The sequence below is a fragment of the Podarcis erhardii genome (genome assembly GCF_964252035.2).
Source record: "Podarcis erhardii genome assembly, chromosome: 7".
Taxonomy (NCBI): Eukaryota; Metazoa; Chordata; class Lepidosauria; order Squamata; family Lacertidae; genus Podarcis; species Podarcis erhardii.
In genome coordinates, this window is record NC_138511.1 from 16166868 (window position 1) to 16182880 (window position 16013).

Genomic DNA, 16013 nt, shown 5'->3' on the forward strand with positions numbered 1-16013 from the left:
GTATCAGTTTAAGGGTCTGGAAACCAAGACAGGTGAGACACGGTTGAGGGAGCTGGGTCTGTTTAGCCTGGAGAAGACTAAGAGGGGATACAATATCCATCTTCAAATAACTAAAGGGCTGTCCTAAGGAATGGAGCAAGCTTGTTGTTTTGGTGCTCCAGAGGGTAGGACCCAAATCAGTGGATTAAAGTTACGAGAAAGGGGATTCAGACTACCGTATTTTTCCCTCTATAACACGCAGATTTTTTCTCCTAAAAAGGAAGGGGAAATGTCTGTGCGTGTTATACAGCGAATGTGTGGTCCCTGGAGCTGATCACATAGCATGTCCATGGCTACAGCCTGCACCAAAAAAATCACGCACCCACTGTTGCCTGGGGCTGCAATGCTGCAAAAACGTGGTTACAAAGCATGGATCCACAGGGATTCTCAGGATCTTTGCATTGGGTCACCCCAAATTCACCATCAGATCACATAGCATGTCCATGGCTACAGCCTGCACCAAAAAAATCACGCACCCACTGTTGCCTGGGGCTGCAATGGTGCAAAAACGTGGTTACAAAGCATGGATCCACAGGGATTCTCAGGATCTTTGCATTGGGTCACCCCAAATTCACCATCAGATCACATGTCTGTGGCCACAGCATGAAGCCCAAAAATGATACATCCACTGTTTCATTCAGAATGTTTTTTTCCTTGTTTTCCTCCTCTAAAAACGATGTGCGTGTTATGGTCAGGTGCGTGTTATAGAGCGAAAAATACGGTAAATATCAAGAACAACTTTCTGACCCCAAGACCTGTTCAGCAGTGGAATGGACTCTTCTTCATTGGAGGTCTTTAAGCAGAGGTTGGATAGACATCTGTCATGTATGATCTAGATGAGATTCCTGCATTGCAGAGGGTTGTGCCAGATGACCCCTTGGGCCCATTCCAACTCAACCATTCTGTGTATTTGTATATATATAGGTAAAGGTTCCCTGGATGGTTAAGTCTAGTCAAAGGTGACTATGGAGTGTGGCACTCATCTCGCTTTCAGGTCAAGGGAGCTGGCGTTTGTCCACATCTGGGTCATGTGGCCAGCAGGACTAAACCGCTTCTAGCACAACAGCACACTGTGACGGAAACCAGTTCGCACGGAAATGCCATTTACCTTTCCACTGCAATGGTACCTATTTATCTACTTGCACTGGTGTGCTTTCAAACTGCTAGGTTGGCAGGAGCTGGGACAGAGCAATGGGAGCTCACCCTGTCATGAGGCTTTTTGAACTGAAAGCTCAGCGGTTTAGACCACAGCGCCAGACACATCCCAGATGTAAATCTGCTTCTAGTAGCTGAAATATGCATGGCAGCACATTGGAAGTGGGAAAACCGATTGCTCCTTTGATCTTGGAATGTTACAGGAGGGATAGAGAATGTAGCATTTTCCTCTATGCTGATGTCTTTAAAAAGGGATTCATGTAAAGAACAGCAAACACATTTGTTGAAAGATGGACTTTATTTGCCAAGTTTTGTTCACAGTAAATGTCAGGGTGGTGCTCAACCAAATTTCTTTTTTTCTCTGTTATCGTAAGAGTTTGGATTTGAGGCTTTAACTCTTTTCGTGTGAGACAGTTCTTTATCCCCTCTCTCTTTTCATAAGTTCTATGTCCGCTGTCACAGTTTACTTTTCAAAGAGTATTGAAGGCAGTGTTATATAGCCATGGCAGGAAAAATAAATTAATCAAATTCATCTGGCAAAGGATTTGGGAGAAGTCTCGGAGTTTTATGCATTTGTTTATGAGAAGGAAATCAACATCAAGATGTCTGCAGCGAGGATTGCATTGGGAAATGCAGTAATCAGGGCTTCGGTTTAGGGAAAAGGCAGGGAGTCATCATTCTCTCCAGGACAATTTTCCAGGGGCCACAAACCGGCAGTAGGTTTGGCTTGAGGCAAAACATGGGTGGAGCAACAGAAGGCTTCATCCAAACCATGCACAATCCAGAGGTTTGTATACTCAGGTTTCTCCATCTAGGCAAGCTAAAGGCTTTATTATAACTCAGGGACACATTCTGCTAGGCAAAGGCACTCAAGGAAGCAAGCACAGCAGGGCCAGTGAGAGGAGAACCCCAAGGGCCGGATGGGAGGGCCGCATCTGGTCCCAGGGCTGCAGTTCATCACCTCAAAGTTAGGGACTAGAAGCTTGAATGGTGTCACGGAGTACTCATCTGCAAAGGAGGACAGAGATATGGATTTAGCACGGGGGCAGGGAACCCTTGGCTTGACACAGAGCTACAACTCCCATCAGCCCTGGCAAGCATCACATGCCCAATATCAAGGAATGATGGGAGTTGTGGCAGGCCCAAGGTTCCCCATACCTGACTTAGTGTAAACCATGGTAATCCACATAGCTTAGCTTGCTTTGCTGTGCTGCGATTCCTTTTATAGTAAATAACTCCTCACAGTCAGTTACATAGAAATATGTCTCTGAAGAGCAGAGAGAAGGAAGGGAGCATCCTACCCCAGCAAAAAAATAAAAAAGTGAACCCAGAAAAATACAATGTTTGGTATCCAGTTACTATGCCAAACACAAATTAGGCTGCGAGCCTAACCCCACTTACTTGAAAATAAACCCCACTGAATTCAATAGGGCTTACTTCTGAGTAGACACAGTTAGGATTGCAGTGTCTATTCCTATTTTATTAATTCAGGATGAGAGAAAGACCCAACTCATGAAGAGATACTTTATTTACATGTGGCGGTAGAGAAAGACAGAGGACTCTTTGCTGCCCAAAATTATCTTCGTTCAAAAGTCAGCTTCCATCGTTCTCCCTAACTGGCCAGACTACACAGATCAGGAAGCCCTGATGCATCTTTTTTTTTTTTTTTTTAAAGTTTTTATTTATACTTTTCAAGTTTATACATTTCATTAGTTTTACAATCAATTTAACATTTCAGAGTTTGACTTCCTTCCCCCCCTTTCTGTGGTTCCTTAAATTTATTTTTCAATATCTTCTGCATATCCAAATTCATTTAATTATCTACTTTAAATATATACACTTACGAAATTGCAGGTTGGCCGCGCGATTAATGGTGGATGAGAGCTCTTTCGGAAGAAGGAGCCCTTGCGCTTTGAAGACTGGGGTGACAGCAAGAGCGTCGCAGAACCCCGAAAAAACCTCAGATCGAGCGTTCTGAGGACCTGGTGTTCCAGCGGGTACCCCTTGCGACTCCCCTGCTCCCTGGTAAGCTCTAATAAGCAGGGTCGGAGATGCAGATACTGTGGAATCTACTCGCTTTCTTCATCGCGCAAAGCTCCGAAGTCCGGGAATCATGAGCGACCAATTTCTCTGACCAAATTTTAAAAGATTGGACAAGCATGAGTGTCAGGGGCTCAGGAGCAGAGGCACAGGGAAGATGGGAAATGGAGAGCGAGGGCGAGGAATCAGAGGGCAGTGTAGGAGGAGACAGTGGTCCGAGGGATTCCATAAGCCTCTCCAGCGAATCGGAAGATTCACAGAAGGGAGCGCCAGTGGCCAGGGGTAGGGGGGTCCCAAGGGGAACACCCCAGGAGCAAGGGGGGAGCAGGGACTCCCAGAGTAGTAGTTGGAGATCAGGACCAGCTTCCCCACCAGAGCAGAGTGGGGGGGAAGGGTCCCAGGCATCGGGACCAGTACTTCCCCCACCAGGGAGAGAAGACGAGGCAGAGCTGACCACGCCTTCCTCGGAGAGTCGTACAACGGAGGGGAGGTCAGATCCGGCCAGTGTCACGGAAGAGGGAAGCAGTGATAGAAGCAGTGTAACGGTTAGGAGAAAGGTCACTGGGTTGGTGCGAGAAGCAAGTTCAAATGTACAGGAGCGCGGGACAGCAGAGAGTGAGGATTGGGAACCGGGTCCTAAAGCACGCCGGAGGCAAGGGGAGGAGCTAAGCGACTCAGCGTCGGAAGAGTCCAGGAAGGGCAATGCCCCGGAGGGCAAGAGGACCCAGAGGAGGAGAGAGCAGCGCAGAAGGTGGAGCAGGGCTAGGATCTTAAACTGGTGCGGAAGGGGAAGTGATTCAGATAGGACTTCGCCGATCTAGAGTCTAGACGTAGGGTTGCACGCTCTGGCTTTAAAATGGAAACTATACTTCAATAAAGACTTTTGTACATAATATCAGCCTGGCGTTGGTCCTCTGTGAGCTGGGACCTAGAGGCAGCCCTGACAATGAGTAAAAAAGGTTTTAAATTCGGACTGTCAATTGGATTGGAAGGGATTTAAATTACGGAGGTTGATCCCTTTCTGCTGAAGTAGAAGTGAAAGAAGTTACCGCTGACCGAAGCCGTAACTTTAAAAGACGTGTCAAAACTTCCAAGGAAACATTCTAAACCCCTCTTTCTGCAGGGGGAAGGGGGGAAAATCTGACTGAATTGAGAGACCCTGCAAGAGATAGATTTGACAGGGGAATAGACTCTTTCTGGAAGCGGACCTCCCGGTGGGAGAAGGCTGTACTCCATTATTGTGTCACAAAGGGAGAGGAAACATTCAACTTTCTTTTTCCGCTTTGGGGACTACAAAGTAACTGCTGCTGTCTGAGCTTGTTAAAATAGTATAGAGTGTTTCTTTTACCCTCCTTGAATTGGATATAAATGTGTAAATGGATTTTGGATGGTTTTTAAAAAGAATAAGAAGAGTAAAGAAATTAAGACTTTGAAAGGGGGGAGCTGCTGAGCTGTCTGCTGCTGCTGCCTGTGCACTAAAAATCTTGTTGACTGTGACTGGCTGAGTTGACCTTGATACTATAGAATAGTTATGGCTAATGGTGTAGATAAGTCTGAGAAAAGTAAAATGAAAGACAGAAACACCAAATTTTGAAGAGGCGGTGATGCAAATGCTGTCGGACATAAGAACAGGTGTCAGAGGAACGCAGCAGAGTGTACAGGACAGAATTAAGAGTCAGTGGGGGCTGGCAGTGCCCATTGGCACTGGTAGGGCAGTAGGTAAGGAGCCCACCTCTAGGTGGTGCCACGGCCAAAGACAGATGGAGAGCCAATGACAGGCAGAGCCTGAGGAGATTTCACCCCTCCCATATCCAAGAATCTGCTGATGTTCTCTGCTGATTCTCCAGAGAGGAGGGGCGGTTTTCTGCTCTCTACTTATTCCGCTCCAGCCTCACATCAAAGAGAGAGAGACTGTGTGTGATCTCTGTATAGAGAGACTGTGTGTGATCTCTGTATAGATAAGGTTGCTGCTAAGAGCAGCTGCAGACACTCAGTGCAGTTCAGCATTTTCGTTTTAGACCTCATTTAGCTCTGTATATAGTTATATATTATAGTTGTAGATAGAATAAAAAAGATATTCTACAGAGCTGCTCTCCGAGTGGTTTATGCTCTACTATACTCTGCTATACTCTGCTGTGTCAACGACTGTCTTCTTGTGGAAGTGAATCCGGTGCTCACAACTCTAAGCTGTGAGTCCACAGCACTTTGACCTGTTCCTGTGCAGAAGATGGTCTCTGGAAGTGCTACCCAGCTCACTGGCCCAGTTGGGGCTGAAGTGGATGAGTCCAGTTGGTGGCACTGGCTCAGGGGCGATGCTGACAGAGCCTCCCCTTGATTGGTTGCAAGAAGACAGGGGGGAGGGTCCTCACCAGTTGCATCCGCTGCCACTAGCGCCGTCTTCGTCATCTGAGTCGGGAAAGGGCTCTATGAAGTCTTCGTCCCAATTAAAAGGCCCAAGAGTGACGCTGCTCCTGGTGACTCTTACGCTGTTCTCGGGCGGCTGGCCGCTCCCGTTTACAGCCAGGTGTTCAAAGAGGATGTAGCGGAGTCCAGCCCGGCATTCAATAATCCCTTGCGAAATCTGAAGACAGGAGAGAAAGAGGGAGATGCTGAATATAGGGCAAGGCTGCCGAGCTAGGAGGAAAACTACCCCCCTCAAAGGTAGGGGTCTTTGGGCTGAATGTGGCCCTCAAGCCTGGCCCCTGGATCTCCCCTCTGGACACTCCACTTACCAGTCCTCCTTGGCAAGTATTTTTAGGGGGCTGGGAGATCTCCCTGACCCCCCCCCCACTCAACCAATATGTCCTGCCAGATTACAAGAGATGCACAAATGTTCACTGTGCACTAAGATTCCTTCTTTTAGCATGGCAGCACCGATGTTTTGGAACCACCTGCACATGATGTTTGTCAGGTGCCTTTGCTGTCCTTCTTTCAGTGCCCAGCTAACCTCTTTTTTCTTTTAGGCACATCCAAAGACATGCATATAATAATGTGCAACTTTGTTTTATAACATGCATGTAGTCTGATTTCGCCAGTAGTGATTTATGGAAGTGAAAGCTGGACCACAAAGAAGGCTGATTGTCAAAGAATTGAAAGTATTGGAGCCTCAGCTTCAGGTTCTGTCCTTCCAGTGAGCACTCAGGGCTGATTTCCTTCAGAATGGACAGGTTTGATCTTCTTGTAGTCCATGGGACTCTCAAGAGTCTCCTCCAGCACCAGAATTCAAAAGCATCAATTCTTCAGTGATCAGCTTTCTTTATGGTCCAGCTCTCCCTTCCATACATCACTACTGGGAAAACCATAGCTTTAACTATACGGGCCTTTGTTGGCAAGGTGACGTCTCTGCTTTTTCAGATGCTGTCTAGGTTTGTCATTGCCTTTCTCCCAAGAAGCAGGCGTCTTAATTTTGTGACTGCTGTCACCATCTGCAGTGATCATGGAGCCCAAGAAAGTATTCATTTATTACTTTTATAGACCATGTTTTCTCCAAGGAGCTTAAGATGCTGTATATAACTCTCGCCTCCTCATTTTATCCCCAGGGAGGTAGGTTAGGCTTAGAGAAGACATTGAATGGGCTCAAGCTTCATGGCCAAGTGGGGATTCGAACCCTGGTCTCCCAGGTCATAGCCTTGACACTCTAACTAAAACACCACACTGGCTCCCTCCTTTTGTGATGACCACAAACTCCTTTAGATAAAAATAAATGAATAAGCACCCGCTTGCCCACTTCAACCTCTGCTCCTGCCCATCACTGGAATGTGGCCCCCGGAAGCCTGCATACAAGGGAATGCCGGCCCTCAGATCGATAAATCCTTCCTCCATCTACTGCAGGCTTTGCTTCTGCTCCCCACCCTAAGCATTTCCCACTGGGGCTTACAGACCCGACGCCAGCGTGGAGCTTCCGAACCGCGCCCTTCCGTATGGAGGATGTGGAGGAGCTGAAAGTCTGCGTCCAACAGCTTCACACTAAGTTGATAGCGGCTGCCAGGGGGACAATAATAGCTGGGTGGTTTTTTTTTGGGGGGGGGGGAGAAAAAACATCAGTTTGGGCAGAAACCAAACTAGGCATGATTTGAACACTCAACACTAAACCAAGAGTATATATTTCGCGACCGATAACCTCCAGATAAAAAAATCAAGGCAGCCTAGACCTTTTGATACAAATCTATTCCCATGTACTTGAATGTACAACTTTAAAACAGTTACTTCTAATAAATAATAATTAGTAGTAATATAGCCAATAATGGCAAATGGCTGTGTGCTTATATACATCAATCAGTTTCATGCATGAATACGGCTTTCAATGGCCATTATTATTATTATATTATTATTATTATTACAGTCATACCTCGGGATAAATGTTCTTCAGGTTAAGTATTTTTGGGTTGCGCTCCATGGCGACCCAGAAGTAACGGAGCGTGTCGCCGCACGCACATGTGCAGACAGTCAAAATGACATCACGTGCATGTGCGGAAGCAGCGAAACGCAACCCGCACAGACGTGGGTTGCATTCGCTTCAGGATGCGAATGGGATTCCGAAACGGATCCCGTTCGCATCCCAAGGTACCACTGTATTATATTTCTATAATGCCCTATACGTGAAGGTCTCAGGGTGGTTACAACATAAAATCACAATATAAAACCACAAAACACATAATCAAAATAAAACAAAAACAACCCACTACATTTTAAAAAGACATCGGGTGTTAGTCAGCCAAAGGCCTGATTAAAGAGGAATGCTTTTGCCTGGCGCCTAAAGCTGTATAATGAAGGAGCCAGGCGAACCTCCCTGGGGAGAGCATTCCACAGATGGGGAGCCACTACAGAGGAGGCCCCGTTCTCATGTTGCCATGCTCCGGATCTCTCGAGGAGAAGGCACACAATGGAGGCTCTTGGAAGATGATCTCAGGGTCTGGCTAGGTTCATATGCAGAGAGGTGGCTCTTGAAGCTACCAGCCATGGTATCTGTGTTCTCCCTCCACTGTCAAGAGGCGGGACACATTTGAATACCAGTTGCACAAGAACAGGAGGCTGGACTAGACGGGTCGTTGGCCTGATCTAGGAGGGCTCTTCTTACGTTTGTATGTAGATATATTACTTGGTGTGTCTACAAAACATAAGAAGAGCTTGCTAGATCAAGCCAATGGACCACTGAGTCCAGCATCCTGTTCTCACAGTGGCCAACCAGATGCCCATTCTGGGAAACCCACAAGCAGGACCCGAGTACAAGAAACTTCTCCCTTCCTGCCTTTCCAGCAGTTGTTACTCAGAAGCATCCCTATCTCTGACTGTGCCATTCATGTCTGCCTGCAAGCCCTTTAAGGAGGATCTTATCTCAGTGAGGCACAGCTTGCTCAGGAAATTCAAGGCCTGCAAAGGTGCAAAAAGGCTCAGGGTGCTAACAAAACAAGGTTATTTATGTATGCTACTACTGCGGCCCATATTTTGTTGGCCCCAAAATGGAAAACGAGCAAGGTCCCAACTAAAGAAGAGTGGCAACTTAAACTGATGGAATATGAGCAGCTTGCGGACTTAACATATAGAATAAGAGAACATATGCTTAAAGAAGATTGGAAAATGTTTGTTGAATATATGGGGGGGGGGAATTGTGTACACTTGAAAACATTGGCAGCATTCAGATAAATTCAGCAGTGCAAATAAGTTTGGATGGATGCAATAAGGGAAAACTGAATGGTTCGGTTTATATAAAATATGCAGGGATTTATGTTATGCAAAATGAACCATGGAAAGAGAAGAAGGGAAGTCATTGATATTTTAAGGTTGTTTAAATGGATATTCTAAAATATAAAACAGAAAAATTATTGGGGGGGAGGAAGGCTCAGAGCGGATGAGCAGTGTTCTATAACCTTAGGTGGTTGGACTACAAGTCCCATCATCCCCAGTGGTGAGGGATGATGGCAGTTGTAGTCCAGTAACACTAGGAGACCCAAGGTTGAAGGGCGTTGGGTTGGAGCACATTGCCAGCTTTGGAGCTGTCTGGAATCCTACCAGATCCTGCTTTTCAGTTTTCTACATTTCACTAATTTTACAATCATTTTAACATTTCAAACCTTGACTTCCTTCCCCCTCTTTCTGCGGTTCCTTAAATTCATTTTTAGTATCTTGTGCATATCCAAATTAACTTAATTTGCTCATTTATTCATCTATTTCAAATATATATATATATTTAAAACAGATGAATAAATGAGCAAATTGTATGTAATTGCAGGTTATTACAATAATCCTGACAATCTTGTTTACAACTTATCTGTAAATATTAAATAACCATTTCCGTTCTTTTGTTGTCTTGATCTCTTATTCTTCCGTTAAGTTTTGCCATGTCTCCATATTCCATACGTTTTTATTCTGTCCTTTGAACCAGGCAGCCCCCCCCCCCAATAACCAAGACTGGATGCTCTGAACCCACCATTCATTCACGGCGATGTTAGGTCTGGCTTCATCTATCAGCTCGTCCCAGTACCCAAGGTCCTTCAGAATGATGAGCTGAGCTTTGCTGCAGAGCCTGGAGCACAAAGGAACATCTTGCGTGAATATTTGAAGGCGTTTGGAGGATTGATGGCGGTTGATGGATTGCCTGAGGTCAAACCCCGACAAGAGAGAAGTACTGTTTCTGGGGGACAGGGGGTGGGCATGTGTGTGGGGTTCCCTGATCCCAAATGGGGTAACTGTGTCCCCGAGGGACCAGATTTGCAGCCAGGGAGTCATTTTGGACTCACAGATGTCCATGGACACTCACCCGTCACACGCAGCAAAGCATCGGTTGTCCCACTGTGGGGAGGAGTCTTTCTTTTTTGCGTAGGAATTCCTCTGGAGGAAACTTTCCACGGGGAGGGCTGCCAAATCCTCCTCGGACAGCTCCTCAGTTTTCCAGTGGCCCTCGGAAGGGACCCTCATCACCCAGGAGTCCAGGCCCTCTGCGGAAACCAAACCAAAATGACGGACATTGAAGGAAGAGGCTTTTGAGTCAGTGGAAGCAACAGAGGAGTCAATTGCCAGACAAAGGAGAGGATACAGATCCTGGAGGAACATGCGGGCCAGCGAGGGCAACAGGGGGGATGTTTTAGGCATGATGTATTGACATCACGGGACGTGGGTGGCGCTGTGGGTTAAACCACAAAGCCTAGGACTTGCTGATCAGAAGGTCGGCGGTTCGAATCCCTACGACGGGGTGAGCACCTGTTGCTTGCTCCCTGCTCCTGCCAACCTAGCAGTTCGAAAGCACGTCAAAGTGCAAGTAGATAAATAGGTACTGCTCTGGCAGGAAGGTAAACGGCGTTTCCGTGCGCTGCTCTGGTTCGCCAGAAGCAGCTTAGTCCTGCTGGCCACATGACCCGGAAGCTGTATGCCGGCTCACTCGGCCAATAAAGTGAGATGAGTGCCACAATCCCAGAGTCGGCCACAACTGGACGTAATGGTCAGGGGTCCCTTTTCCTACTGACATCACACGCACAAGAAGAAGAAGAAGAAGAAGAAGAAGAAGAAGAAGAAGAAGAAGAAGAAGAAGAAGAAGAAGAGTAGTAGTAGTAGTAGTTTGGATTTGATATTCCGCTTTATCACTATCCGAAGGAGTCTCAAAGCGGCCAACATTCTCCTTTCCCTTCCTCCCCCAGAACAAACACTCTGTGAGGTGAATGAGGCTGAGAGACTTCAGACAAGTGTGATTAGCCCAAGGTCACCCAGCAGCTGCATGTGGAGGAGCGGAGATGCGAACCCGGTTCCCCAGATTACGAGACTACCACTCTTAACCACTACACCACGCTGGCTCTCAAGCATCTCACATCCTTCCCTAAGTCAGGCAGAAGCTTCCTGGACTTTGGAAAGGTGGCATCAGGGTTTAATACTTTAATACTCAGATATACCAGGAACATTTAGGGGAATAGCCTAGTACCTCTAGTCCACTGACTGACTGCCACTGAACCCTTCTCCATTAGGCTTGGGCAATATATTGATATATTGCCCAGGACCGTTATTTGGGGGCAGACCGCGATGAAGCCATTTCCGACCCTGGGGAGGAGAGGGGGTTGCGGTCTAGCCCCTCCCCCCCAGGCGCGGGGGCTGTCCTTGGCCCCCCGCGAGAACTGGGGGAATCCCTGGGCGTGCCCGCGACCCTGGCCGCCTATCGGCAGGCCAGGGGGAGGCGTGGCTTTAGGTATTTTAAGCCGGGCATGCCCAGGGTCCACCCTCTTCACTCCCGACCAGCTGAGAGGTTTTTTGCCCATCCCACCCACCCTTAGATACTTAGGCAGCCGTAGGTCGTCATGACCTTGCTATGGACTTCGGTTGGTCGCCGCAAGGGGCCTGGTAGGAATTTTTCCAAGTTGGCAATCTTTCTGCCATTTGGTTTTTTCGCCTACCTCATAGCAAACGTCACAACTTTCCCCGTATTGGCGGTTAGGCATTGGCTGGGGTTCTATTGTTATGCAAATGGATGGGGGGGAAGGAACGCCATCACCTTCCCCCAGGAAATGGGGTAGTCCGGTAGAGGACTCCGAGGGGCGTTGTCTTGTCCGAAACCTAGCTTGGTAAGGGCCCCCGGCACGCCCCAAGCGGTGACACCTGTGGGATCCTAGTTGGCGTACTTCAACAGGCTCTCCCACGGTTCGTGTTAACCCTTCCCGGTCATCATCCCGGGTAGCTGATAGGAGCCAATGCCTAGGGCCAATACCTTCAATCCTCTAATCAATAAAGTTGTGGCCATTTCATGCCCATTAAAACTTAAACATCGTGTCCTGTGTCTTTCTTTCTGGTGGGAGGGGTTTTGACACGCAACAGCTTCACTCAGCGGTATATCACTGGTGAAACGGTCACCGCTCTCCAGTCCCTCTGCCTCCAGCGCCCAGAGGGAGAAGCAAACTAGTTGGGAGCTGGAGGCAGATATACGGCTGGTGAAACCGCCATTGTAGTCTGTCTCAGCAGAAGCGACTCACACGAGCCAGCGGCAGGATGGGGGCTCTGTCAAAGTGCAACCCCTCTCCAGCTGAGAGAGCCCAGACCCCGCCTGGCTGCCTTCCTCCAGGAGGGGGTGCTGTGCCTTTCCTCCCAGGAAGATGGAGCCCCCCCCCTCCTGGTGGAAGGCAGCCAGGTGGTTTGGGGGCTCTTTGATGCTGCTGGAGGCCCAGCACTCGCCAGCAGCCCCTCTCCACAAGGTGAAGATACCCCATGCCTTGCGCCCGGGGGGGGGGGCTATGTCATTCCTCCTGGGGTGAACGACACCCCCACCGGAAGAAAGCAGCAGCGCACCCGCATAGGTCCCATGTGCTTGGCTATTGCCACTAGGTTGGTCTTCGGGAGTGGGGGGCGAGCGGGCAAGATAGCTTGCCTGCCCCCAATGCCATCAAAGGCAGAAGCAGCTTGGATCCTTGCTGCTCCAGCACGAGTGGCAGGGACGTTGGGGCTGTCTGCGCCGGGGGCAGTTGTTTTCCAGCCCCCAGCAGAGCCAGGCCAAAGGGCCTCAGAGCTGGCTGAAACTGCCTCAGCTCCCACAATGAGATCTGTGGTGTTTTCACCCAGCACCTCGCCGGCTGGGGCCAATGCAGCTTTTTTCAAAATTGTGGTATATCGTCAAACCCCGATGTTTGGCTGGAGATGAACCGCGATGTTGAAAACCCAGCATTGCCCTGCCCTGTTCCCCATCATTTGCAGCAAGTGCCTTCACACAAATCATTTGTCAGACTGTGACTATTTCCCTTTCCTTATTTATTTAATTTGTACATAGTAGTACCTCAGGTTAAGAACTTAATTCGTTCTGGAGGTCTGTTCTTAACCTGAAACTGTTCTTAACCTGAGGTACCACTTTAGCTAATGGGGCCTCCTGCTGCCGCCGTGCTGTCGGAGCACGATTTCTGTTCTAATCCTGAAGCAAAGTTCTTAACCTGAAGCACTATTTCTGGTTACAGATAGGTAGCCGTGTTGGTCTGCCATAGTCAAAACAAAACAAATTCCTTCCAGTAGCACCTTAAAGACCAACTAAGTCAGTTCTTGGTATGAGCTTTCGTGTGCATGCACACTTCTTCAGATACGAAGAAGTGTGCATGCACATGAAAGCTCATACCAAGAACTGACTTAGTTGGTCTTTAAGGTGCTACTGGAAGGAATTTGTTTTGTTTTCACTATTTCTGGGTTAGCGGTGTCTGTAACCTGAAGCGTATGTAACCTGAAGCGTATGTAACCCGAGGTACCACTGTACTGCCCTTCATCTGTAGATCTTAGAGATGTAAAAATGCAAGGTAACGAACACAAAACACATAATAAAAACAAAGAACAGAAACGAAGCAATAACCCCCTCCTCCCCATTTCTCCCCCAGCTGAACAGGGACGCACCTTTGCCACAAGGATTCTTGATTAAGTTCTTCTCCCTGTGGGAGTAAATGAAGAAGGCCTTCGACTCTTGGGTCTCAGGTCCGCTCTTTCGCTGGAATTTAATCTTCCACAGCTCGGGGTCGTCCACCAGGCGTCGCCACTGGGAGCAAACCAGCCGGCAGTTGCAAAGCAGGTTCCTCGCTGGTACCCGGGCCAGCACCTCCAGCAGTACACGTTCAGGCAAGTCTCCGATAGTCAGCATCTTTCTTCAAAGTGGTCTTTTGTCCGCTAACAGGGAAGCACCACAAGAGGGCGAGAATGAGAGAGAGAAATCCCACAAGAAGAACAGCAGTGGGAAATAGTTGTAAAGAGGAACGCTGCAACAAAATGTTGTAGCCACGTGCTTCATTCCTTTCCTGATTCTTCCCCCTGGTTTCTTTCTCTGCCCTAAGAGCCAGTTAAACATTCTGTGCTCTATCCACATCCATCTGCTGCCCTCTTTCATTCTTTGCTTTCCTTCTGCATTTTGTGCTGGCCATCAGGCAATGGCTTTTTCTACCTGCCCTGGCCCACCCTCCAGACCTAGGAGGAGCCTTTCCCAGACCATGCAGAAGCAGCTGGGAAGAGAGTAGTTCAGCGATATTAAAAAATTATTATTATTATTATTAATGAATGTGCTTTTGCTTCTCAATTTGTATTGTGTTACTTTATGCACCGTGATTTGCTGTTATTTTTATTGGTTATAGTTTAGAAACTGTTTATTGTAATTGTTAAGAGTGAATTTGTACTTAATTCTTATTTGCTGATATTTAATTTCATTGTGCACTACTATATCCCAATGGGTTATCAAAGAACGCTTTATTGGATATACCGTAAGTTGTTGATTTTAAAGATGTGTTTTTATTATGACATAACTTTTGTATGTCATAATATTGGATTGGATCAGATTGTTAGAAGGTGCACGATCTTTTGTCATTTCTTCAGCTTGTAAACCGTCCTGTGTATAGTGACACAGAAAGGTGGGATACAAATTAAAACTGAACTGAAATTCAATGAAGTGAAATGAAATCCAAAAATCCAAAATTAGCATACTACATTTAGAAACCATTTAAATCAGCTCCACTCCCCAAATAAAACAGCATCCACCCAAGTTAAAACCCCACCGCCCATTAAAATGTTAATTTAACCAGGGTTATTATCGGGTTGTATGTTCCAACAACAGTTGCCTTCAGAGATGACCCATTAAAATGAGTGAAACCGGCTAACTTTGCCCCATTCATTTCAATGGGCCTATTCCGAGTAGCCCATTACTAACTATTGCATTTCACTGTTCTGTATGGACATATTGGTACCCCCACCCTTCTCTGGCTATGGGTCTAACAGGGGTCCTCTGGATAGGCCAATAAATTTAAGTCTGAGCATCCCCATGGACCCCAAAACGCAATTACTCCATGCACGTGGCAACACTTCATAGCGAGGGGAGGGACTCCCATCACACGTTCACATGTATCTGAAACCCTGGAAAAAAACACACGAACTTATACTTAGAGGGAAGAAAAGAAGGAGGGGTCGCTCTGCACATGCTCAGAGGCCATGCCTTCACTTCTCCTACCGCAAACAGGTCCGGAGGGCGGACCCCCCCCATACAAACTGAACCTCGCAGGCTCCACAACGTCCCCTCCCTCCAGTGGCGTAGCGTGGGGGGTGCAGGGGGGGCCGCCCACACCGGGCGCAACATCTGGCGGTTAGGGTTAGGGGGCGCAAATCCACGGGTTAGGGGGCGCAAATTACTTCCCTTGCCCCGGGTGCTGACAACCCACGCTACGCCACTGCCTCCCTCCAAAAAACAGCAACAGGCTTACCGGGACTGGAAAATGCGCAAGAGCCACGCAGGAAAAAGAAACCGAATGTGAACATGGGCGAGGGGGCAGGAAACTCTCTGGGCGGGTCCCCCAAGGGAGCACCACCTCTTGTAGGCCGGGCGAGCAGGGGATTCCCAGCCGGGGCTCCTTTACGCACGATGATGCGCCTCTCGGGTTGAGCGCGCCCCGGTCGCGGGCAGAAGCTCTTCTCCAAAGAGCAACAGCAATTCCCAAGTCCACTTTTTCCTGAGTTTCCTGGGAAGGAAGTCTATCTGCCTGAGCTCAAGGAGGCTGACTTCCAGAGCACGGTTGCAGGAGGACCCTATACAGCCTTCGCTGTTAGGATGGAGAGCCCCGGTTTAAAAAAGAAGCGCTATTATCATAAATACTGTAGCTTCCAAAAAATCATGCACACGTCCAAGGAGCGATCCCCAAGTAAGGCTCATTTGCATAATATGACGAGCCTCTCCTGTCGCCCCGCCCCGGATTAAATGAAGCCCTGGTGGCCAGAATCAGCTCGGAACCGAAGCGTTGCGCGTGCCTCTGTACTTTGCATCTGAAGGCGCCTTAAGCTATTAAACGATTAAAGCGGGAGGG

At 48.0% G+C, this 16013-nt stretch overlaps 1 protein-coding gene across 1 annotated transcript; it reads right to left on the reverse strand.

The window, feature by feature from the left end:
* Positions 1–1473: 1473 nt before the first annotated feature.
* LOC309346941 (F-box only protein 44-like) lies at positions 1474–15784 on the reverse strand. Its single transcript, XM_081871331.1, has 7 exons — positions 15417–15784; positions 13576–13842; positions 9992–10169; positions 9662–9757; positions 7116–7236; positions 5604–5815; positions 1474–2202 (listed from the first exon to the last, which is right to left on the reverse strand). Coding segments are annotated over exons 2-7 (849 nt in total). The 5' UTR covers positions 13817–13842; positions 15417–15784; the 3' UTR covers positions 1474–2201.
* Between the last annotated feature and the right edge of the window lie 229 nt (positions 15785–16013).

Coding starts and splice junctions, on each gene's coding strand:
- LOC309346941 (XM_081871331.1), bottom strand. CDS start 13,816: ATGCTGACTATCGGAGACTTGCCTGAACGTGTACTGCTGGAGGTGCTG. Junction 9,758..9,991: donor TGCTTTGCTGCGTGTGACGG/GTGAGTGTCCAT, acceptor TTTGTGCTCCAG/GCTCTGCAGCAAAGCTCAGC. Junction 5,816..7,115: donor AAGCTCCACGCTGGCGTCGG/GTCTGTAAGCCC, acceptor TCCTGTCTTCAG/ATTTCGCAAGGGATTATTGA.